Source organism: Trachurus japonicus, chromosome 12 (assembly GCF_045865225.1).
Source record: "Trachurus japonicus isolate A0001 chromosome 12, Traja_1.0".
Classification (NCBI taxonomy): Eukaryota; Metazoa; Chordata; class Actinopteri; order Carangiformes; family Carangidae; genus Trachurus; species Trachurus japonicus.
In genome coordinates, this window is record NC_140918.1 from 9,917,590 (window position 1) to 9,944,379 (window position 26,790).

The 26,790-nt window shown below is 40.8% G+C and overlaps 1 protein-coding gene across 2 annotated transcripts in view; it reads left to right on the plus strand.

Annotated features, from left to right (window-relative positions):
- Positions 1-26,790, plus strand: part of lamc3 (laminin, gamma 3) — a 121,925-nt gene that overhangs the window by 29,988 nt on the left and 65,147 nt on the right. For both annotated transcript variants that reach the window (XM_085793065.1, XM_085793066.1), the window contains 2 exons: positions 17,845-18,033; positions 19,105-19,222. In XM_085793065.1, coding sequence (XP_085649191.1) covers positions 17,845-18,033; positions 19,105-19,222 — 307 coding nt within the window. The remainder of the gene's footprint in view (positions 1-17,844; positions 18,034-19,104; positions 19,223-26,790) is intronic.

Genomic DNA, 26,790 nt, shown 5'->3' on the forward strand with positions numbered 1-26,790 from the left:
TGCTGAACTGAGCCTCACACAAGTGTTTTTTACCATTTACCTCCCACCACATCTCAGGTATCGCTTATTTAAGTAGAATCCAGCAATAATGGAATGAATGTTGTGGCAGCGCTGCAGAATAAAGCCCATAAATATTCTAAAAACATTGCTAATAACAGCTCACTGCGTCTGCGTGTGTGTGTGCACTGTATGTAAATCTGCACTTATTAACATACGTTTGTGTTTCTGTATGTGTGAATTAGCATGAGCATTATCAGGTTTGGCTCATCACTCTGCACTTTTACTGAATGCTGTCGAGGATGAAATGTAATTGGCTGAGGGATAAAAACCATAAAGGAGAGCGCCTCGCAAATTGTTTTTGTTTTTTCTTCTTCTTCTTTCTTTCTTTTTTTTTTTTTTGCTGAATTCTATTAAGCCGTGAGCTTGTTTTAATTACTCTTACTCATGGTTCCAAGCAGATGGTGTCTTAAATAGAGTACTGTGCCCAACTTAATCAATGCAGTATATTAATAAATAAACGCACGCCATATAAAAGAGACACGGAATGTGGAAGCGGTAAAATGAATGCACTGTGTAATTGCACGTCTCTATCTGGCTTGGAGCTCACTCTGCCACACCAACCTTTCCTATTTCCTCCATCATAATATTCTCACTGTGTTTGGGCAAAAATATTTTGACAAAGACATAATTTTATTTGCTGATGATTACAATCAGCAAATCTGCGTGAGCGTAATTAGATACATGAAATACACCAAGTGGTAAAATGTAAACTAAATGAAAAGCCTGTGTGTGTGTGTGTGTGTGTGTGTGTGTGTGTGAGAGAGAGAGAGTGTGTGTGTGAATATGTAGAGCCTATAAACAGCAGAAATTGTGTTATTTCCATGTTTTAAAATAATCTACGGTAATAATCTATGCTTCTACATTCATGCCATTGATGGAATACAGGTCTCCAGACTAACTCTTTTGACTAGGAGCACAGTGGCCCCTAACTTAAAATTTTAGGAGCGCAAGCAGAAAATTTAGGGCCGCACACCGAAATCGACTTGCAAAGTAAATTTGCACATTTCCTCTCATTTTCACTGTATTACTGATAAATACTGCATAAATGCAGAAACTATAATGTTTTAAATTCACATTTTATTGTGCAACAGTTTAAATATTGAAAATATAAAGTTAATGTTTAGGCTGCACTGACCAATAACAGAACAAGTAGACACACCACTTGTGGTAAACTCATCCTAGAACAGACCCCCCCCCCCCCCCCCCCCAAGGTGCCTGTGTAGGCCAGCCCTTGTTGGCCTCCTTGTCTGCTGACCCTGACTCGTCGACACCCCCCCCCCCCCCCAACCTCCTCCGCACGGCCAAAAAAAAAAGGGACCTAACGATCAACAATCAATCAATCATTTCCGAGCCTAGTCTGTGCAGCCCGTTCTGCTTCGTTGCCTTGTGACGATTTGAGTACCGCTGCCGAGAACGCGAGCATATTATGGGATGTTTAAGGTTTGTAGCGAGCCGTCGAAAAAAAAAAAGGAGGTGACACAGCACACACACACGCAGGTCACCGGTCTGTGTGTCTCCTGCTGTTTCACACGGAGCTGCGCTGTGGAAAGACGTCTCCTCCGCTCCGAGATGTAGAGAAGAGAAACACACGCTTCTTTTCACACATTAGCCAATCACAGTGGTCATTAAAAAAAAAAAAAAATCGGCAAATTTACTGGTCGCACATGCGCGAGTAGATGAAAAATTTACTCGCACTGTATCAAATTTTAGTCGCAAAATGCGACCATTTAGTCGCAGTCTGGAGCCCTGGAATATGAATTAAAATGGTTAATTTGCTTTGCGAATTATTACCTGGTTAACATAGGATTAAAAAAATGTCATAGAGCACAGTCTAGCGTCGGATCTAACTACATAATCATGCCATGGTTCGGGTATTTTGTAGTGTTAAACAGTTTTGGATCAAACAACATGTTTTTTTGCTGTATTTTAAAATCATTTTTCGATCGAGCCTCGAACTTTCAAACCTTTTACAAGAATCTGTGGTGGTTCCCTTGGGGTGAGCCATAGGGAGGCAGACGATAGGTATCATCAAGTCTGTTAGAAAATACAAACACTCTGAAACCTTCCTGAGACGACGCGAGGCAGAGAGGAGCGTAGTAGTCGCCAAGCACCGCTAATGACTGGAGAAAAAAAAAGAAAAAAAGTTTTCCCCTCCAAGGCAGCCGGGGCATAAAGATGCACATATGCCCATATGCATCTTAAACTCCAATCTCTACTCTTATTACACCTGACATAGAAGTATGAGTCATTCTATTTATTAAAGTAATCGGTTACTCGAGTAAGACCAGGTTAGGTTACTCGATAAGAAAATTACTCGAAATGCCCATGCCTACTCTGTACAGTGTATGGGGCACCTGCTCAACCCAGTGAGCTATACGAAGTCCCAAGCTTTCCACTCTTTTTCTCTGTTTTGGTGTATTTGTGTGGCAGTTTTACAGCACCACTACAGGCCTGGCATATGAACGACAGCGTATTGAGTCGCTGTCAGTTAGCAGGGCGCCTATTTAAGCAAGAGACACAGGAGCTCTGTATATAGTACACCTGAATATTTGTTACCGTATTTATCATCCATCCATCCATCATCATCACAATATTGAACAGTGTCATCATTGCACATTTTACTGATATCGTGCAGGCCTGGTTAATATCATCTCATCAGTCGTATCCTGTTTCTACTTCTAAAATCTAAATAAATAGGACACTGCATTGTTGTACCAAACAGTACGTACACATACTGTTATTGTTGTGACTGCAGAGATTTTACACAATGTCAAGCTGGTCGTTCTACCTCTCTGCTTACTTACTAGTTATGGAAGAGATGTCTTCATTTGCACACATACGGGGCTGAGCTGTCAGAGGTCTCAGGTTTGAAATATTTGTGGGCTTGAGGCGGCTGAGACAACTTGTACCAGCGCTTTTTGCTGCCTGCGACTGTAGACTGCACTGAAATAAGAGAAAATGGGTAAGATGCATTTTCAAGATATACAATAAAGGTCTAATCCAGGGGTTTTCATGTTCCCTCAAGGAGCATGATCCCAAGCTTTGCAGGAACTAAGAGACACAAGATTTACATTGCCTACAGTGTATCCGCCTGCCACTTGTTCCCAGCGCTGTAGCATGTGATTGTGATCTGTTATGAGTCAGTTTTGAACTGGGAGAAAGAAATAAAAAAATCCTGGAACCAAAGAACATAAAAGCAGAGGTAGGCAGGTCTCATGTGACACGTACATTGTGTATTTCATTATTCGGTGTGTAACACAGCAGCTGAGGAAAATGAATAATTACGACAAAAGAGGAGCTTAATGCAGTAGTTTTGTCTTCAGCTGTAGTTTAAGACTCCACTCTCTGTGGGAAATGCTCAGTTTTATCAAGTAAATTGTATTTTTTAGTCGTTGTGATTAACTTGAGGTGTTTTCTTTAAGCGCTGCATGTCACACACTGGCAACAAGATAACACCTCACATTGTGTGTTTTTTTTCTCTTTCATTCTCAGCTCTCCTGGTAATCGCAAAGATCAAAAGTGTGAGATTAGCATTGGTGTAACAAGTATCTGGAGTGAAAGAATATATTGCTTCTCTTGTAGCATGACCTTTTACTTCTTTATGAGGATATGTAAAAACACTATTATTACCACAGCTTTGAAGTGGGTGGAAAAAAAACAGCAATATTACTAATGCCGTGTCATTTTCATAATGGAGATGGTCAGTGCTGTGAGACCTTTAAGACTTGCACATTGACATACAATTAGCAGGTAATAGGTGAAGATTTCACATGAACAGGGTCGGTCACTGCACTGACGTTGTGAATGCCACTTAAGACTTACTTTATTCTTTATGTTTTTTGTATAGTATAGTATGTATATCTGCCGTCAAACACTCTCCCTCCCTTCCTCTGTTTCCCTCTGTTTCCCTCTGTTCAGTGTTAACCAGTGTTCATTTAACCGGACAGGTGGAGGTGAAAGCATCTTAGCGGAACAAACAAAAAAAAGAGTAGCACTGTCTCTGGCAATCCAGGTCACTGCTGCCCTCTGCTCCCACCAACCCTCTCCACAGTCAGCTTTTGGGGTTCAGTCTTTTTAAAACAAGACTCGGTGTGTAAAGTTCACAACCTGCCAAACTGTTGATCAAGCTGCTGGAAAAATAAAAAGCAGTGAGTTGACTTTAAGGCGACGCCTCTAAAAGTACTAATTAAGTGCTAGTTTGTGCAATTACTCCCCCTCTGACACAGCCAGGCTCATGGATTCACAGTGTTTCCAGCTGTTGTGCTAAGCTAAGTTAGCCTGGTGCTGACCTGAGACTGTTACGGCAGAAGAGCACATGAACATTCAGTAGTGAGATATCTTTTTACAGTGCAGGGCACAGAAAAATAAATTATATTTTTTTTTAAATTGCAATTCATGTCATAAAGAATGTAATACAATTATAATTGTTATAGTCTAAACCTTTTAACCAGAGATATTCCAGTTAGGCAGCACCTAATTCACAAACACTTTGCAGCATCAACTCCAATTACTGTGATGCAAAAGAAAAAAAAAAACATTGTGAAATGAAAACAAAACACGTGCAGTGAAATGATATTGGCTGTGTATGATGACCGCTGCCTGTGCTGATGGAAACCAACCATTTTCCAACAAATCTGGCAAAAAATGCTAATAATAACAACGATGATAAGTCTCACTTTAGCAGGGAGAATAAACTATAACAGACTCTTGACCTTTGGAGGGTTAGAAAACCATGAAACTCAACAATATGAGCATAATTAAGATAAACCCTGAACTGTACAAAATAAAACAAAGTCTTTTGCCTCTTTACCTCGCCAATTTTAAATCCTTTTTCACCGTGCTCTTACTGTGCATGCAGTAAATCTAACAGTGAGGATTTAAAACTTACTTCTGAAATTAATTCTTTTCCACACAATTAGCCCTCTGCATCATTTTACACCTTCAGCCTCGTAAAACCAGCTGCGAGTACACTGCTTGAAAAATTGGGTTTTTTATCACAGTCAATGCAGCATGTGTTTGGATATTTATAACTGTAGGCAACTGATATGACTCAAGCATCAAATTTCTCAGTTGGCGAATGACAATCTGCATCAACCAGGATGCCTGAAATAGCAGCGAACACGTGCAGCAATTCAAACATATTAATGTAAAACCCAGCGGTGACCCTTGATGGAAGATGTCAGTATAATGTCTCGGTCAATGAGGCATAATAATATATTCATCCTATATGCAATGCCGTAGATAGAAGACAGAGAGTGGTTCCGTCATGTTCTTCTACTAAATACCACATGACGGTAACATTTATAGCCACTTCCTGCCATTAATGTGAAGCTTTGAGAACAGAAGGTTGGTTGACAGCAAAACAAGATATATTACTGACCCTCAGATAAAAATAAACCCCATTACTGACGTCCTTTTACAATGAAAACACAACTCTGTCTTGATTGAAATTATTGTAATTCAAGGAAATGATATGTATAGCTTTATGGGGGGTTTTGAATGAGTTTACATACATTTTTTTTATGTGCAATTTCAGTATCAGTCAAGGTTGTTTGTCAAAAGTGAATATTGGACTGCTGATTTGTTTGCTTGCTGTTTGCTTTGTGGTCTTAAAATAGGTGTGGAGAAATATGCAAAGGGCTGTTGTACAGGAGATGCTGTTGTGTGTGTGTGTGTGTGTGTAATGGGATGTCATTCTCATCAAGATTCTCCCCCTCTGAGACTGAAATCATTTATAGCCCGAGCAGGTTGCTGCAGGTCTTCATAATTTTTGTTGTTTGCTTGATGTTGTCATCAGCGTAGCCTGAGGCTGTTCCAGTAGGTAGACACTTTAAATCCTTTCTCTGCCACTGATTTAAGGTTGAAGGCTGCAGTTGTAGATGGGAGGCTGTGATCATTTTCTTGGATATCAGTAACACGGTTCATAATACTGTAGATAAATCAGATACTTATCATCTAAGCCTCCTGGCAGTACTCCTACTATGAAATAAGATAGATATACAAGTAGATTTAGGCCTAAAATCTGTTTAATCTCTTGTGTTTGCTTGGTATGCTTCTGCACTGGCAACAGCCAGGGCCAGAGGCATTATTTTGTGAGCTCGCCCATCTATCCGTCCCATTTTCTTTGAGAACGCCATGTTTTGGGAACACCTTGAGGGAATTTGGCAAAGTCCGTTTGGATTCAGGGATGAACTGATTAGAATTTGGTGATTAAAGATGAAAGAAACACAAAACTTAGCTGTGACTCCCACTTTCTTTATCAGCAACTTCACCACCCAATCCCATTACCAATGGATCTCCATATAATAGGTACAGGATACAAGGAACTAAAGTTAAAGGGATAGTTCAACATTTTGGCAAATCGGCCCATTGCTATAATCCCTGATTTAAAACAGACTTGCAGAAGATGAGTAAGGAACTGTAACAGTTTTGGTGATTTCAGTGCGTCGTTGGAGAGACACTCAATGCCCGGGGCTTTTCTCAGTTTAGCGCACTGTTGAATTGTGTATTTGATGAGTTTGATGAGGGAAACCAAGAAATCCCATTAGCCTCCGTAGCGTAGCTCTGAGCAGCTCACGGCTCTGCTCCGCCGTTCTAAAAATACGTAGCTTGCACCGACAATTAAAGGTAACGAACCTACTCCTAAATGTATAGGGATTATGGCAATGAGTCAATTTGCCAAAATGTTAAACTATCCCTTTAAGCAATTCACAAATTCAAATGTTGATTATTGCATCTCCTTGAATCTGCCATCGTTTGCCAAAATAGCACCGTCTGAAATAACAGCGCCTCCAGCACCAACCATGACCTCTCAGTCTCAACCAGTTCTGTCAATGTACTGTAAGTGGTAATCCAACCAAGGTTTTGTAAACAAATGCAAGAGCCACCATCTTTGTGGGAGATTATGTTTATTGAAACATGTTGATTTTGATGCAGAGGTGTCGTTTTAAGCGTGGCATGGTGGGAGAGCATGGCACAGATAGATCCACTGCAGAATGAGTCGCACAAATCTCAACCCAGCAGCCCAGAAGCCTCACATCTGTGAATCCCTACATCATTCATCATTCATATATCACAACACACCATGTATATATTTAAAGCATGGTTGTACAACAGCGATGCACCAGCAGCCTCACACACACCATCAATTTTAATTTTTTTTTCAATGTAAGTGAAATTCAAAATGACCTTTACCACTGCAATAATGATTTATCTGTGTATCGTTCAGACCCATTCCCATCACACATGTTTTGTATAAGAAGCTGTAGTTTAGCTGATTTCAAAGGAACACAGAAATCAATCCAATCTTCTTGTCAAAGTGGAAAAAATTTATTTCAGCATCAAACACTGACTGAAAGCTCCTCCCAAAAAATCAGAGATAAGGAAACGCCGTCCTAAACTGGTGATTTGCCTTTTTTTTTTTCCTTCATTCGAGCTGCAATTTTTTTTTCCTGTTGAGTCAGAGGCGATCAGTTCTCCAAGGCGCTCAGCATTCTCTTGAGTGAAAGTGGGAAGTTTTAAGCCTGGGAAGAAAAAAAAAGAGAAAAACATTCACATTTAGCTGTATTTAATTATATTTCAGACCAGTATGGCTCAGAGCGAAATGTGCAGAACTCTGCGTTTATTTCCATAAGAACACTTAAGCAGCGTCTGCTCGGAGCTAATAGCTGTGATATTTTTCCACATTCCTACAAATTTCAGAGCAGGAAAGGCAAGTTGGGTTTGAACCATTAAAATAATGATTTCTTCTGGTCTTCTATGGAGTTGGGATTCAGCTCATGTTCTTAGTAGGTTATTCAGGTTCACTTTGACTGAATCAATTTTCTTGTTCCTTACATCAGTGGAAACCAACCTTGTAGCGATCGTGTTGTAGCTCTTGTAAATCACCCTCCCGTGTGTCTATTATGCTCAGTTCTTCGATTAAGGTGAGAGGAAAAGGAAATTGTTTTGCTTCGAACATAAACTTTAATTGCACCACACTGGACAGAGAGACTCCTCTATTGATATGAGAGTCTGAAAATAAACACTTTTCACTTCAATAATTGTTGTTGAGTAACATGGTGATTCAGCCTTAATAGGAGTATCAGCTTGTGTAAACTCGTCAGATAAAGTGACAGGAAAAGTCACAGCAGAGGTAATTTGGGAAAACAAACCCAACTTTGCATGTTTTTCTCTATTAAAGTGTAAGAGTTACAATTTGTAGTAATTAAAGTGAGTTAGTAATTAAAACCCCAGGTCAAATTAGTAACCTAGCTTAGATCAAAGAGCCTGAAAAAGCCTGTTTGTAGTCATTACACAGAACAACATTGCCAGTAGAGTACAGTACAGTGTATGACACAACAGTAGAAGCTGCCTTATCTTAAAACAGCTTTTGTTTTAATGGCTGATTCATCACCTTGTTCTTCTGACAAGACTGCTAAATGCTAACAGCTAATTAGTTCTAGGAAAAGTTGAGAATATTGATGAACATTATTTTCATTCTCTAATCTTTAGTGCAGTTTTTGTTTTTGTTTGTAATGGGTTGGCTATGACTTCTCCTTTAATCCCAGCTAAATATTTCCTCTAAAATGAATCTGTTCCCATGTTGCATTTACAAGGCAAGGCGAGGCAAGTTTATTTGTATAGCCCATTGTTACAAACAGTGTGTCTCAAAGGGCTTTACACAGCATCTTAACAACATCCTCTGCCCTTAGACCCTCACATCATCTGAGAACAAAACCCTAGGAGGGGGGGGACGACATAGTGACAGAGGCAGACATGTAAAGTCATACATGTTGTGTACAGACAAGAAAACATGGAATATGAAATAACATTGGAAAGAAGCAAGTGATGCAGTCAGACCTACTGTATGTTTATACAGATTAATGTAAAATAATTATCTTTTCCTTACATAATGCTAATTATAAACTGTTAACATAGTCCCACTTAATTTTCCTTTCAGGGGTCCTTTTCCCCTTTTGCCTAAACTGTTTCATGGTTGAGTGAGTCCACATGAGTGTACACTGGGGGACAATGTCTTTTCATTGATTATAATCAATAATACATCTCCATGGTAAAGGCACTGCACCTGTACATTCACAGACAAAGTAGTTTGCGGCTCATTCACCACCAACCTCATGTACCACCAGAGCCGGTTCAGACCTCCATGGGGCCCTAGGCAAAATTTTGCTAAGGGGCCCTCCTAACTGAACTCCACTCGCACCTGACACCCAGTGCTTCCGCGCATCCCCCCTTTAAACATAGGCTATTGCACTGTTGGTCTAACTAAGAATAAATTCAGAACAAATCAAATTGTGTGTGAACAAACAATCATACAGTCTTAAATGTTGGGCATGTAAACATGTTAATGTTTGTAATAACTCACCATTAAATAAAAGTAAAATATAGATACGGCTACTATTAATTCAGCTCCATAAAATTGCTGCACTCTACTTTCATTTACTTCAAATGTAGGTTTAAAAAAATGTAGGTAATTATTTAAATTATTATTTATTATATATTATTACCATTGTCATAATAGTTCACAAGTTTTATTTATTCACTAATCTGCATCTACAATTTAGCTATTCAGGCAAACAAAATTCAATCTTAGTCAATATTTATCCATTACTTTCCATTTTGTATGAGTGCAGTTGTAACTACACTACAAATAAAATTATAGAGGCCAGCAAGATGCACACAGAGACCGGGGTTCACCCAGGGCCCACCGCTCTGTTAATGCAGGTCAAACACGGGCTAGTCCCTCCCACTCTCCCACCCGGAGAGGAGAGTTACCTGACTGCTGTTCCTGCAGGTCATTGTCAGCTGTTTCTTCCTCCTTTTTTCATTCCCCGAGGGATAACTCCGCTTCATCGTGACGTTTTTAACGCTGTCTTGCTAGGCTGGATCAGGCTGTATGCGCTGGGAATCTGGCACACCTGCGCGACGGACGGTCACGTCGTCAGGTTTTGTTTTGTTTTGTTTTTTTCCCCGCGGGGCCTCTATCAGTTTGCGGGGCCCTACGCAACGTGCGTAGTGTGCGTATTGGGTGAACCGGTACTGTGTACCACCAGCCCTATGATTAACAACCCACTGTTCCCACTGTTGCACTTCTGCTCTATTATATTCATAGTTTATTATTATAACACATGAACACTCGATACATGGGTTCAGGTGACTTTAAAAATCTCCATAAGATACTGTACAGCTTTTAGTGTGTTTAGATTAATGTGAGAAAGCTGACAAGTGTATAACTGCATAACATCTATGTTGTTTTAAGTATAAAAACTGCAGTGTGCTGGACTTCATTTCGTTCATGCAGATCATTTAAAAACTTGAAATCATAGTGACTTTAACCAATGAGCTGAATGAAAGTCCTGCTAAGCCGTTTGGATTAATTGCATCAAACAAAGTTAATTAAGGAACAGTGTTGTCTAATTAGCATACGTCCCATCATGCATCGTAATTGAATTAAAATGCTCTTTCTTCTGGTTTGATCAGCGATACGTGGTCGAGGCTTGTCTGGTTTTATATATTCTCACGTTGAAGATGATTCCTCTGAAGTCACTTGTGTTGTGAGCAGCCCAGACATCATCGTATCCCTGTCTCAGTCCTGATGGCAGCAGAAGTTGTTGTGGTTATGTAAACATATGAGTAAATGGCCCTGATACTCCCACAAACCCTTGCAGTGACAGTAGCTGTGTACGTAAGCATGTAGAGCCTGTCAGCATAACAGAGCAGTTGCTAATTATTTTCTCTTTGCAATATTAAACTGTAAAAAAAAAAAAAAAAAATGAAAGATTAGAAAAAATATATAAGATAACAAGACTCTGTTCTGCATAAATCACCGTCTCACACATTCCTTTAGCATGAGTGGAAAGGAGAATTACACAATTATGAGGATTGCACAGTCTTAAACCCCCCTGGTGCTGTAAACAGTGTTGATGGACGACTGAGATGAGGATTGCAGAAGCTAGCTTTTTGGAAGACAAAAAAAAAAAAAATCACATTTGAACCTGAAAGGCTGAAAAATGTGTGAGCCATGCGGAGGTCAGATGTGTTTGTAAAGCTACACTAAAGGTCGTACAGATATATATGTGCAGCGCAGTCCCTCATGGAGCGGTTTCTTATCACTGCTGATGTTCTACTCTCCGCGCTAGTCCGACATCCCATTCGTCTGGCAAATTAGATGTAAAAATGAGAAATCATTGTGCCTGCAGGGGGTTGTGCTCCCTGTCTGCGGCGTCTTCTGCAACACTACTAAGAAACTATTCATACAAAGGGCATAAGACAATAAGATGTTGGATTGCATCACCTCAGAGGTGCAGCGGCAAAACCCCGCTTGACCTCGCAGAACCGAGCATCGCTGCTGAAAGACGACTGGAGCCGAGTTCAGTGAATTTGCCGACATGATTCGATCAGGAAAACTTAGTGTAGCTTCATTTGTCACTGATGTTTTTTCTTTTTTTCTTTTCTTTTTAATTTCACAGCCTTCATTGACCGCTGAGCTTGCACAAGTCCAGGCTTTTTGCTGCCGCCAACATCCAAGTAGATAAAAAATTGTTCGGTTTCAATCTGAGACAAACATGAAAATATTTTCTCATGTCTGTCATCGTCTATTGCAATTTACATGGTAATTATGTACAATTATGTTCTCTTCATGTTTGACATGTGTTGTACAAGACAGAATGTGGTTTTAATGTCCTTTGATCAAATATTTCATAACACTCAAGATTGATGTTGAACATTCAGGGGGTTGGGGGAGCCGCGGTCTCAGGGTTATTATCCATCTTGTGAGAATTAAACCAGCCTAACTTTTTTATTGCTGGCATGATCACTCCATCATGATCGGACCCAAATATTTCTGTGTTCATTCTGGGATTTAAGTGTCTGTGCACTAGTAAAACCCACTGGAGACAAAGAGGAACATGGCTTTCACTGTACACTCAGGCTAATCTTCTATAAGACAAAGCCCCAAGGAGCAACATGAGGGCAATGTCCACGCCTAAATGGGCATGGTATGCAAATGGGGGGAGAATTTAAAAAAAAAACCCTCAGAAGCCTTCAGCAGGAGTCTGAAGAGCAGCAGGACCGGCCCCCCCAAGAGAGGTTAGTGCCACTGGCTCTTAGTTCATCCCTTTTTATGCAGCAAGTTTTTTGTAATGGATTCGTCCACCGAGAGTAAAGTTGGTCAGACTCTAATGAAGGCTTATTCAAATGGGTTAAGATGGAGGCTGACCTTTTACTTTTCTTGACTTACTGTACTGACTGCAGTTACCACATGTATGACAATAGATAATGAGTTTGTTGCTATGCGTAACAGACAGGTTGTCACCATAGACACCGACACTGTCTCCTGGAAATATTTCTTTAGATAAATAAATGTAATTGCTGCTTGTGGGAGGTTTGTTGTACAGTGAATGAAGGGTGTTTGTACTTTGACCCCTTGTTCCACCAGTCTTTTGCAGTCCAAACTGCTGCTTTGGCTGTGATATATTAATGTGTGTGAATGGAGGAATTCATTTTGTATTGTAAAATGCTTTGAGTGGAAAAGCTAGGGCTGTTCTGACTTTAAACTTGAGGTCTTATTCTTCTTCTGTAGAAAACACCCTAGGGTTTATGACGTCATCAAACGTCATAAGCGGGAGACGGGGGTACACCATCCGTCTACTTTTTCAGCATGTTTAAAAAATAACAAATAAAATCATATCATCCAGGAACTTGCTCAATAGTTTCGGCTAATGAACCTTGTCTTAAAATGACAGATCACCCGAAACGAATAAACGATAGCGATGACGTCAGTAAACATCTGTTGTTGTTGACAGTGTGTGCGATGTGACTTGAGCGTGTCTCTAGGCCTGTTTTGTTGTAATGAGTAGTATGTGTGCTAATGAGAAAAAAGCAGTCCAGCACACATCTTTGTAGCTACTTAGCTATAGTTTACATAACTGACAAACTTTACATTTTTATATGCTTTTTTTTATGACAGCATAAACCATGTCTCCCTCCCACTAAAAAATTGCCACTACACCACTGAAGCACTCATTTTCATAGTTCATTCATTTATTAATTTAACCCAAACTATAACTAACAATTTTCTCTAATCATAATTTAAAGGAGACATATTATGCCCCCTTTCCACAAATTAAAATAGTTCCCATGTGTCTTAAAGACATATCTGTGACATGCTTCGGTCAAAATACCCCAAGAATCAAACATCACAGCTCTGTTCATCGTTCAGAGCGGCTGGTATCAGTGCCTGTCCCTTTAAATGCAAATGACACTGCTCGCCCTGCCCCACCCCTTCTACCAGTCCCAGGTAGGGGTGGTATTATGCAATTTCGAAACCTAATTACATCACTGGAAGACAACTAAGGGAACTCATCCACTCATAAAACCACATGAATTTCAACCTAGGGAGCCTGCACATTACAGATATTTTTGTCAATTCTCACATTTTGGGGGCCGGAAGGCAAGACACACACCCAAATATATGTTAAAGAGCTTTCAAAAAGTGATATTTCCACAATATGTCCCCTTTAAGGGTTGTTATTGTTGCCCTTCCACCATAACAGACCTGGTGTAAAGATGCTCTTTTTCGTTTTACCTACAAACACGTCCCTGTGTCTTTGTAATTGAGAAACATAGCAGTGCACTAGTGGTGAGCTGCAGCCTTTACAGTACAGTATATTCCCAGTGTGAAGTATTCTTCCTGTAATCCTCTCTTCAGTGACGGTCATCTGAAACTGTACGAGGCGTAGTGTTTGAGGAGGTGTCTCCATCAATCACAGCAGAGAGTCCTTTGTGTAGTATTGCACCGAGCGTGGAGCTGTGTCAGCCTTCGTACCTGCATGGAGCCTCCACAGTGGCAGTGATGCACATGCTGTGTGGTCACCGGGACGGGGTCGAGGAAAGCAGCATGTGGAAGAGGTGGTTGTGGGCGGACAGACCTATAAATATGATCAAGATGGCCGAACACGTGCTATACAAAGCTGTGTGTAGTGGTCCTTGTGTTAAACTTGTTGAACAAAACAGCTTTAAGTGATTTGCTCTGTCTCACTTCCACTCATTTTGTGTGTGTGCGTGCGTGTGTGTGTGGACTGCTTGTGGCAGTCTTCATCCCACATACACACACCACCTTTAAACTGTTCTGCTGCTCTTAGTAATCACATCTTTACCGAGGTGGAAAACAAGCAGCGGCTCTGTAACATGCTTATGATAGTGTGTGTGTGTGTGTTTGATGTGTATTCATTCAAGACAGGAGGTTGACACGGCCAACATGGCATCAACATCAAAGGCTTCTGATGTACACCATCGCATTTTAAAGAATGCATATATATAGGTATATTTTAAAAATACATATAAAACAAAGTTGGATTGACATTTTAAAGTCCTGACAACCAAATCAAATAGCAAAATTATAGCAAAAAAAGAAAAAAAAATGTTATATAAAAATCAGGTACCAAAACAGGAGCAGTAAGTAATTAAAACATCAGCAAATATAAATTTGAACTTGCTGAAAGAGATCAGAAACCAGATGTTCAATTTGCTCTGAAACTCATTTCAGGATGATGAACCATAATTAAACAAACTCATTTCTCCACTTCAGTTCACACATGAAGAAGCTTTTCGACAAAACCTATTGAAAAGACCAGAAGTCACAAGAGTGAAATATCATTTTCAGATAATTGTTCACTTTAAGAGGGATGGCCTCTGACTCATATATGCTCCTCCACATTTAAGGGATAGTTCAACATTTTGGCAAATTGGCCCATTGCCATAATCCCTATAGTCATAGCAGTAGGTTCGTTACCTTTAATTGTCGGTGCAAGCTATTTTTAGAACGGCAGAGCAGAACCGCCAGCTGCTCAGAGCTACGCTATGGAGGCTAATGGGATTTCTTGGTTTCCCGCATCAAACTCATCAAAAACACAATCCAACAACTCCAAAATGCTGTCATGGACAAATTGTGACCTTCACATTCACCACGGCAATTTTTTGGCAAGCGGTCTCTGCATTTGCCTCTAAAACAACTCATCTTGTAACAGTCTGTTATTATCTCATAGCGTGGTGAATGTGCAGGTCGCAACTTGTCCATGACAGCGTTTTGGAGTTGTTGGATCGTGTATTTGATGAGTTTGATGAGGGAAACCAAGAAATCCCATTAGCCTCCATAGCGTAGCTCTGAGCAGCTCGCGGCTCTGCTCCGCCGTTCTAAAATAGCTTGCACCGACAAATAAAGGTAACGAATCTACTCCTTAAACTATAGGAATTATGTAGCCTCGTAAACCAGCCTCTCACGGAAATGCATTTCATTTCATTTCTCGGGAGAGTCTGGCCTCATTCCCCCTGTAAGCGTTTGGGGTGGGCGGGAGCTGGGCGGGAGTAGTAGCGTTGACAGACAACCCCATTCAGCCAATCAGCAAGTTGGTGTAGTGACGGGGCGTTGCACCAGTCGGTCCCTGATTGGCCAACGTGCTGTGTCAATCACAGCGGTGGCGCTGATTGGCTCGGCCTTCTGAGGGTTTCAGGCCAAACGCTTACAGCAGGGATGAGGCCAGACTCTCCCTCGGAATGAAATGAAATGCATTTCCACGAGAGGCTGGTTTACGAGGCTAGGAATTATGGGCCAATTTGCCAAAAATTGAACTATCTATCCCTTTAACAATATACCATACGTCACGGGCTTCTTCATATTTAGAGAGATGTTATCAGAGTCAGCTTTGCACCTCGAAAAAAGACAACACAAAGGCTCGGGCAGTTGTTGACACTCCTGCTACCTGGCTAGCAGCTAGCCTGGCCAGCAGTGGCAGCACAGCTAGCTGGCAGCGATACAGCCAGGGTTGTGTGGATGTGTGCTGGAAAGTGGAGCCAGGCCCCTCGGTCGTCTGTGTGTTCTAGTCGCCCGCCAGCGGCAATCAGAGTCATGCTGTAGCAGCCTTTCTGTGTGGAGTGTCAGGTTTTTTCAGATTCTGTTGGCCCGTGGGCAGAGGGACGGCAGATGTGATAACAAGGGACTCAGCATTTGTCAAATGATGCATGTTGTGTTCAGGAAGGCTACTCCTAGCAGTGGCGGCTGGTTCCCGCAGTGTCCTCCTCCTTTTTCATCCCTCTCACCTACCAGTTCATGAACAGGATGCTTAAAGCTGCAGCGATCAATATTTTCATATCAACAATGGGTCAGATTATTACCATGTGTGATGTGTGAGGAAGCGCTTGTTGTGAAAAAAAAGCCACAGAGAGCGATCACACGACTGTGCAGTGCGGCTCAGTTCAGCTCAATGTCTTAGTTTTAAGGCCCATGACTTCATTGTTGTGGCTCATACTCACTTGATCATATTCAGATGCAGAGTGCAAGCTAAAAAACTAATAAATCACAAAGAAAAACAAGTGTTTACTCAATAAAAAACAATTTGTCACAGTATTTGTTTTTGTACATGAGCCAAATCTCTCATATTCTGTATTTAACACATGTACAAATAAAAGAAAAAGAAGAAAGAAAAAAAAACTGTTTATTTATATAGCACATTTCCTGCCAAGGGCAACTCAACAAGCTTCACAACCAAAATACAAAAAATACAACACAAATAAGCAAAGCAAATAGATTGTACAGTTCTATACAGATAAAACACAGATATAAACATAAAATGTAAGTGTAAAACCAGACTGTACAGTAGTTTGAAGCATGAAATATTCATTAAACACCCTCCTATGATGAGAATTCAAATGTAGCATAGCCGAATATTCTTCCATAGTTGAAACCATGTCTGGAGAGAAACTTTAACTGTGCTTTAATAGCTGAGCTCTAGTGCCTCTCATTACTGTAACATGTTACTGTAAGGCATAACACTGCTGCCCAGCACCTAAAAACAGAAAGTAAGAGTTAGCAGGTGAACACAGTGGAGCAGTGAGAAGCTGGAGAGCCAGATAACTTCCCTCAGGAGACGGTGGAGATCAGAAGAGAGGTAAAAGAAAGGGAATATTATTGGACTCAGATTCATCAGGTTACATGACTCCATATAAATGTTTTATGCAATGCTTATGCAAATAGTGTTTGCTATTATGTTTGCTATAGAGGCAGGGTAATTACCAAAAGGTTACAGCCTGTGTGGATCTGTATTTACTCATTAGAATTTCATTTATGCAAAATTAGTTGAAGGCAAATGAAACGCATAACTCTTTAAGTTTTTTCACGACCAGTCCCAAGTCTGTACAATAGGTTTCAAAGCAACCGGTGATCCTTTTTCTTTCTTTTTTTTCAACTTTTTAAATAAGGTGAACCCTGTTGAGACTCTTTATTAACAGGAAGAAATAATCATATAGTTATTGCCAGCACAGCAGACAGCTTGATTCATAATAAAATGGGCAATTTCACCTAAATCCCCCCTTAGGGTAACTGGTAAACTAAGGAGGGATTTGATGTGAGGGGTATGAGAGCTGTGATGGTGTGTTATCAGCTGAGTAATTTGCTCTTGTATAAACATGAATTACTGTTATCTAAGTGCCCCCTGACAGCCGATTGGCTCCTCATTAGGCCTGTGTGAAATGAGATTAGCAACGAGCCTCTAAATTATGATCCAATCCCAGAACGCATAATCTCTCACACATATACCCTCCCTCTCCGTCTCTCCCCTTTTGTCTATTTCTGTCTTCTCGCTTTTTGTACCTCTTCTGCCTACTTCTCCCTTCCCCTCTCCCCTCCTCTCCCCTCTCCTCCCACCACCCCTGTGGCTGCTCTTTCCTCGTCTCTCCTCACTTGACCTCTTGCTCTCCTTCCCCCTCCTTCGCTCACACACACACACACAGAGTGCAACTGCAGCGGGAGATCAGAGCAGTGCGTCTTCGACATGGAGCAGTACCGCAGCACCGGCAGTGGGGGGCGCTGCCTGAGCTGCAGAGACAACACCGCCGGGCCCCACTGCGAGCGCTGCAGAGAGAACCACCACAGGACGTCTCCGGAGCAGCGCTGCCTTCCCTGCAACTGCAACGTCAATGGTAAACAGCAGACACAGAAAAAAAAAAACCTTAATTGTTTTGATAATAACTTAAGAGCCCTAATTATAATCCACGCCAACGTTATTACTCACTACTTTTGTCTTCTCTGGTATGAGCAAATTTAATTATGGTTCAATTGGAAAGCTGTATTGGCAACAATAAGGCACCATAAGTAAGATTTAAGCTACAGACCAAATGAAAAAAAAAGGGACTCCAAAGATTAATTGTTGCAAATGTTATGGCCAAATGTTTTTAAATCATTAACAACACTGCTTTAATATTTAGTCTAACTCATCGACTGCTCAGCTGCCAAACCTTGTCTAAAAGTAGAATCTTTTCTAATCCATTATTTATACAATCTTGTTCCGCTCATGTCTTACGCATCTCATCAGATTCATCCTCGCTGTAGCTTCCCAAATGACCATTAAAGAAATCCATGACTTTCCTCAGCCGCACGCTGTTGTAAATTGATCCCGTTGACTCACCGAATGTTATCAGCGAAAGAGGCTCATTCCCGTTCATTAACCACAGCCTAATTTTGGGTGAAGGGACATTAAATGTTTGGCCTCCTAATTACGCCGTCCTCAGAGTAAAGAAGAGAGAGAACCAGTGGGAGAAATGAACAAATATACATTAGCTATCTTTTTCCTCGGACTGTCCTAAATAGCGTAAGGTGATTGCACAGAGCTGTTGAAGTCCATTATATTGATCAAAGGTTACAGCAGACTCCATCAGCCTTCCCTTTTCTCTCTCAGCTGGTCTTTTCTCTCCATTAACTAGAGATAGAGTCTACCAGCGTACAGTATATGGTTCAAGGTAATAGGCTACAGTATGGTTATCTCTGGGTTCCGGTACAGGCCGTTCTGTTATCCACACCACGGACAAATTATTAATGATACATATTGACTCATTTCATGTAATTTACGAATAACATTTCACGGCTTCTGAAGTAGTCGATTTTCTTGAAATAGTCCTCTTCTTTCTCTTTTTTGTCCTTCTTCCATTTGTATACCCTTTACCATCTATTTTCTCCTTTTCTTCCCCGCACGATCCATCTGCTGTCCCTTTCAGGCTCGGTGAGTCTGCAGTGTGATGCGGAGGGAAGGTGTGCGTGTCGTGCCGGCGTGACAGGGGAGAAGTGTGACACGTGTCAGGCCGGCTTCCACTCGCTCGGTCCCGGCGGCTGCAGGTGAGCAACACGCACGTTCGTGAAAAAAAAACAAAAAAAACACAGACGCACTGACGCTACTGACACGCAGGGAGGGCGCACACACAAATAACAAGACAATAACAGGTTTAAAAATAAACCAAAAGACGTGGCAAAGAGATTCAGAGAAAGGAAGAAAAGATGTAAGTAGTCCAGTGAAACAGATAGATAAATAAATCTTCCCTGTTTTGCAGTAAACACCTAACTTTCCCCGAGTCTGAATCCATCAAACTACAAAGCAGCGGTAAACAAGAGGATTCTCATTTCTCAATGTGACGCCACTGTGAATTAGTGGCCTTCTTATCAGTGGGCACCAGGATGTGCCAAATACAGTATGAGAGTTAGAACCGCTCTAACAGCACAGACTGCTGTAATTTCCCACACGGAAACATGAACTGTGGGTAAATCAACGTTTCGATTCAATCAAGATTTCAGCAAACATTTCAGTCTGACTCAGTACACCGTCATTTCATCTCTGAAATTCCCACATCCTCCCTGACGTCCTTGGTCATAATGAACATATTTTCAGAGTCCTTTGATCAATATTCATCTCTTTACTACAAATAATGCCCATTACATCCATCCCATCTGACAAGATAGCAGGACAGTGTTCACCATCACCCAATCAGATCAATGCCCATGAATCCACACTGCTTTTTATTTGTCTGTATTGAATGAAGCAAACTTGACATATGATTGTTTTATTATGTAAATCTGTATTGTTTGCATTTCATTTCTAATGCAAACATTTGTGCTAAACATTTAAGGTAATCCATAAGTTGGCAGTAGTAACTGGTTTATTATCTCAAATACATTTTATTGTACTACAAATAAGAAATTAGCTGTAGATCAAGATTTATGTATTGTGAGGTTTAACTGTGACAAACACACAGTGGCGTTGCCGTGGCCTCCAGCTGCTGAACGCTGTGGAGCACTTAGCAGCTAAAAACTAAGACAATTATTTGCACCAGAAGTTGATGGAAAACAAAAACAGAGAATAATCCACTTGCATAGGTAAAGCCACCAAAATCAGAGCCAAATGAATGCTATCATCTTCTGAACTTTTACATAGTTAAAATTTTAAAATTTGTTTGTTAGATTTGGCCTTAGAATCCAAATCTTTTGAAAAAAAGTTGTTTTTCCACATCAGAACAAACTTTTCTTTATACTTGTACAACCGTTTTGTTTGTATCACAGAGGTTTGACCTCAGTTCATTTCCATTATCACAATAGTTTAAAGCAGAACAATGCAAGTCGGCCGGAAATAGCTCGCTCCTTCGTTGGTTTCTCTTTTTTTCCCTCTCCGGAGCTCCCCCACAGTTCTGGGAGGCACATGTCACTGTCGTAAAAAAAAAAAACTCGCCGCCGCCACCTCCTCCACCCCCCCTACAGTGCTTGTGTTTACTGCTGTTTGCTAAGCCCTGCTAACACCGAGCTAACGCTAACGCTATGCTAACACGGAGCTAACGCTAACACGGAGCTAACGCTAACACGGAGCTAACGCTAATACAGCCACACACAGGCACAAAGACACAAAGACACAAAGACACAGACATACACACACAGGAATAAAGGTTCCAAAACGCGAAGGTGTGTGTGTGTGTCATGATGTATTACATTATCTTATAAAGACCCATGGTGTGTGTATCTGTGTTAGCATTAGCTCCCCGTTAGCCACAAGCTGAACTTCATCAGTAAACATTTCATGTTTCCATGGTTTCCTCCGACTTTCCGAACTCAAACCAATCACGATTCGTGACATGCATGACGTCATGTGCGTTCTTATCTCGTACTGCCGTAAGGCAGTTTCTCGCGATACTTCTATCCATTGACGAGATTTGTAACACCGAGACGGACGACTGATCTTGCAAGTGCGGTTTTCAGCCAGTGGGGGGGTGAGCGCATTGGCCTAGACCCCATTCACTTCATAACAGGTCACTCAACCATCACAGTGACTCTGAGCCACAATAATTACAGCCCAAATCCTGCATAGTTCCGCTTTAAATTTATTTCATTATTAGATATATTACACAGAATTATAGGGTTTAAGATCCCTGTTAGCTGCAGCAACAATTACATTTACAGAAACATTCTAAAAGCAAAAAAACAAAAGAATCAAAAACATCAATACATTACCATTATAAAGACTAAACTAAAAACAATGTGAGGTTTTTGCTTGATCTTAGGGAAGGAAAGCTAACCTCATCACAACAGATCCCACCCTGGCGAACAAAACCACTTATATAAGAACACATTCATTCCCATAGCTACAAATATCTTATGTACTCTGATGCACTATACCACTTTACACACTTTACTTTTTTATGCTGGTTCTTATATTTGCTTTTAGGAATATACACTTTCTATTGTTTGTTTTTGTGTGTGAGTGTTGCTGATTGTTTTATCTACCGGCAGCGTCAAAGAAAATGTCCTGTCAACAGTAAAGTTTTCTGACTCTGACGTAAATCAGACCACCACTTCTTTGTTATTGTGATGTTAAACCAACACAGACCTGCTGCTGGTCGCTCTGAAATACACACAGCTCCAACTTTTTTTTCTTTGCTGTGTGTGAATCCCCCTCCTGCTGCATGTTGTCAATGTTGCGGCCGGTCGGCCGGCGGTTCTGACCAACAGGAGAGCCAGATCTGGCGTTTGAAGATTACTTATGTACCATGTGGTCTCCTCTGTTACCATGGTGACTGGATCCGGCCTCGGTTGCCTTCAGAAAACTTCAGAGACGAGCTTTAGCTGCAGCCAAACCTCAAGGAGAAAAACCTAGCCTCAAAAACTTCTCTTCATGGTATAATTGAATGCTTAATGATTTGTATCCTAAGGTTGCTTTCTCTGACCAAAGTCCCCATAGACTATTCATAGATCATTGACGGTTCAAATTAGCAATACTTTTTTCTAATTCATGAATGACATTGTGGTTGTTGTCGGTAAATGTTTCCACTTCCACGTTTGGTGTTTTCTCTCAGACAAATTAATTACTGATTGGAAAAATATCTCACAGTTGTCAGATTGAGCGGCTGATTACATAATTGAGTCGGCGGCGCTCTGAATAACAGCAAAATAGAAGAACATTTATTGAAGTATTGTTTTTCTGCGTTTGTGCTCGGCTCTGATTTTCATTGCCTCATTATGCTACAGAAGTAAGCTCAGTGGGTTAAACTGATTTTGACGATATCCGCAGTTGCTTTCTTTTCTAAGATATGAGAGTGATTTACGTCTGGAGGCTTTGCACACTGACTTACGTGGTTGGGGTGGTTTTTTTTTCTGCGTCCTTTGTTTTGCCGCGTGCCGATCTGCCACCTTCATTTTGATGATGAAAAGAAAATTCCAACTTTCTCTGACCCAAGCACTCTACTACTAAGTGTGTGAGCAAATTGGGCAGCATTTAAATGCATATTGTAGTGTATGTGTGTGCGAGAGAAGTATGTTGTAGTATTTATATTCATAAGAAGTCCAAGCTGGCTCTCCCTGACCCCCTCCACCTGCCTAGGGAATGCTAAGTTGTGTTGGTGCTGAATCGCATATCAATGACTGTTTGGTGTTAATATTATTTCTACCACAGCGTAACTGTGCATACTGTGACAACAGGTAGCGCGCTGACTGCTAAACAGACACTTAGTTTTAGCTTTGATAAACAATATGGATGAAAAGTTTTGATATTTATTCTTAAACATTTTTTTTTTTACATGAATAATGCATCTAATGACGACACGTAGTGTGAGAAGGATCACTCATCGTCATGACCCCACAGACAATTACCTAACTCTGCAGGTTCCCCCGGCTCTGCTGCGCTTTTTAGCATCTCTCTGCTAATTGTTTAGATTTTTTTCCAACCGCCCCAACTTCACCGTTCAGGTTCACTCTCACTGCTCTCGTTAAGTGTTGTTTCCAGGCAGCTAATAGCTCGAAAAAAAACCCATTATACTCCACTCCCTGTCCAGCAGCAAAGTTAGTGAGTAGCTTGCAAACTTAGTGGAACATTTAAGGAGACACTAGGTAAAGATAAAGAGACAGATATTTTTCCCAGGAGCTGTCGAGTTTACTCTGTACAAGAGTTCAAGAAGAGTTCAAGAGTTCAAGATTTCTTTTTGTCATTATGCACACACAATAAGATTTACTTTGATTCCTCTTGGCATTTACATATACATGAGTTACTCCATACCTGATTGGGAGTTGTTAGCATATTTGGCTTAATACGGTACATGAGAACATGTCACTGCTGTTTTAACACCTTATTTCCACCACCCAAAACTTGCTAAAAACATGAATGAATTTAGTTTTAGCGCTGTATATGGCATGGCACTCATTTAAATGCTTGGAAATTCAAAATTTCAACCATTATTGAGGTTATTAAAAGAGTTATTTTCAAAATGTTTCTGCAAATCAAGGTCACTAAAGTAACTATGTCATTCTTCACCCTTTAAAGGCACCGATAATACTTTTTCCAATTAAGTTAAAGGAATATTTATGAATATGGTACATCAAAATTTGCAGAAAAAATTGCAAAAATACTTTTTCTTTAGTACTTTGATTAAACTTAAATAATTTATTTTATCTGTCAAAAATAAGTTACCTAATGTGGTCACTTGCTCAATAAAGGGTTAAAGCAGTTGTTTCTAAGTTTTGTGTTTGCTACACGGCCAAGAACTGGTAATGTTGACTCTACCTAAGTCAGTTAGCCTCAGCTCGTCTTGTGACTTTCCAATAACGACTCAATGTAGTTTCAAATCTCCTCTTAAGACATAGCACTGCCCAGAGGTGGAATCACAGGCTCTTATTGTACTCTATAGATAATGATCGCTGAAGTTCTTATCAAGGGAAAATCACCACCTGCTTTTGCCAAGCAACCTTGTTCGACTGCAGAGAAAACTTACAAACAGCCTCTTTAAAGTGATGTTCAAGAAAGCGATAGCTCCAATGAATAAGATCCTAAATTAAGCCGCTCATTTTGTATAAGTAACGAATGCATAAATCAATATGTGCAATACTGTAATTGAATGTTACTTAAATGTACTACTCTCTACAATGGTTTTTCAGCACATATGTGTATTAGGCCGGGAGCCAGGTCCACCCCTCAGGATGTTTTTTGCTACCTTTTTTTCACTATTATTTCTTGTTATCCCATACATTGGGCCATCACAAGTTGATAACCTCCACCCCCAGCAAGGGGCCGTTTGGCCCCAGGGGCCAAAAAACCCCCTTTTTGGGAAAAGCTTCTGGCGAAATTATGTAATGCCATATATTAGGGTACAGCAACTGCATACATGGTCAGATAACTCTGAAATTGTGCATAGTGTATCCTGACACATAGGGGAAACTATCAGAATAATATTCTGGGGCTTACTGCCTTTCTATTTTCAAATATCACCCTCAGTTTATCCCAAAAGACAAAAAAATGTGTTTCCGCCTGACAAATTGTCATCAAATGTGATCATTTTCAAGCATTTTATTACACATATCACTGCCTTAGATGGATATGAAAAACTTCCCACATTTGTAAGCCTCAATTTAAGCCCAAGATGACCTTTCTATCTCGAAGATTACACCTGCTATGACCAAAGTCTTCCAGTGTCCTACCTCAAATCAGAGAAAACGGAACTTTCAGCATTACCATTCCAAATGGGATTAAGCATGATTTCTTGCACATAAACTGTATCTTAAACAAGATTGGAGACTTAAGTTGTAGGCTACTACTATACCATCTGAAGTTAATTACATGAAAAGTGAATAATGTTACACCCCCAGGTGGAACAGGGTATCAGGGTACAATATAAAAGTAAATGCTAACCGATTTACACACACCAACACACTAACCAACCGACACACTTTAACCAACCAACTAGTCTATGGGCCAGACCAGATTTTGGTACCACTCAGGTGGCAAAATCTAGTAACATTTTTTGAAAAGGTACATGTCCATAGATTATATTTTGGTATGATAACCCATCCTAAGTGGTAGCTTTATGACAGTTATCAGCTCATAAAGTTATCAACCCCCTGCAATAAATAGGACTCTGAACGCAGGGGGCATATCTTGTTTTGTGCTCATTTTCAGACCGTTACTCATATGTTATGAGGGCATGTTTGGTAGCATTTTAAGGTGTACAATCCTAGCTTTCATTTAGACCACGTTTTGGGCCTATCTAAAAAAAAAATAAGGTTCACATGGTCAAAGGTCAATCTATCTCAACAACTATTTTTCCACTATTTTCGCCTAAACAGTCTTTTTTATAGCACTGTGAAATGTAGGAACAGCACTGACACAAATAACAAAAACTGAAATACTCACAGGACTGTAACAATTCAGGAAATGTATAATCTTCCCATAATTTCCTACTATGAGGGATGATTATGGGTCTTAAAGTGGAACATCGGCCCAGGCGAGAATTGTCAATAACTGCTTATTCCTCTGTATTTCTCAAAGAGTTTTTAAGTTTTCTATATATCTTTGCCCTAATTATCATCGTCATCATGATTATAGTCCAGAGTTAAGGCAACTTCTTCATCCTCCTCCACCCTCTGATTTGTGCATGTTTGCATATTTCTGCATCTACTCCTCCCAATATTTTGCACGTTCTGGCAGAAACGCCCATATTTGCATATTCATTAAGGCAAACACGCTAAATGGATTGCACGTGCAATTTTGACCGTTTGAGAGATGCAATCCTCAGTGCGCCCGGTTAGTAGATCAGCTTCAGCATCTGTTTGCGCGTGCAATCAAGTTTGCACGCACAAACACGTTTTAATACACACAAACCTTTAGTAGATCCGGCCCATAGTCAGAAGTTAGTGCTTATACAGTAGCTCTGTACACTGAACATAAGAGTGGTTAAGAGCTTTTCAAAGTGACTGACCACAAGTCATTGACCACTGGGGGGGCACACAGGGTGGCCAATCAGATTTTGTGGGGGGACAGGTGCCCCTCCATGCCACCATGGCAGACCCGCCCCTGGGTGTGGCAGGAGAAGTCTGGAAGCCTACAGGTCGTTGTATGTGGTTGAAGGGTCTGATGGCGCTGAGTCCAGGCCAAATTTACCCCCAGGGGACAGTAAAGTATATCTACAGTATCTATCTATCTATCAACCAGGAGTTGTTGAAGGTCAACCAGTGTGGTTGTGTTGGTCACTGTAGCATGTACAGCAACTCCCAAGCTGATCCCACAAGAGTTCAATTGGGTTGAGGTCTGGACGCCAATCAGGTACCAGTCATACACCTGTGACTGAAACACACATGGCAGCACTTGGAGCTCAGTACAAGAGTGAATACCCACAGGAGGATATTGCAGTGGATTTTGGTGTTTTTGGGGGGCGCTACCCACTCATCCTGACATCCCAACTCTTCTTAAAGAATTAACCTCAACCTGCGTGCTTGATCCCATCCCATCTAGCTTCATGAATAACTGTCTCTTTATCATCACTCCTCTCATCACTTCAATTATCAACACCTCCCTCACCTCAGGCTTTGTCCCTCCCTCAATGAAGCTGTTGTCACCCCCATCCTGATGAAACCTGGCCTCAGTCCCAACATCATGAACAATT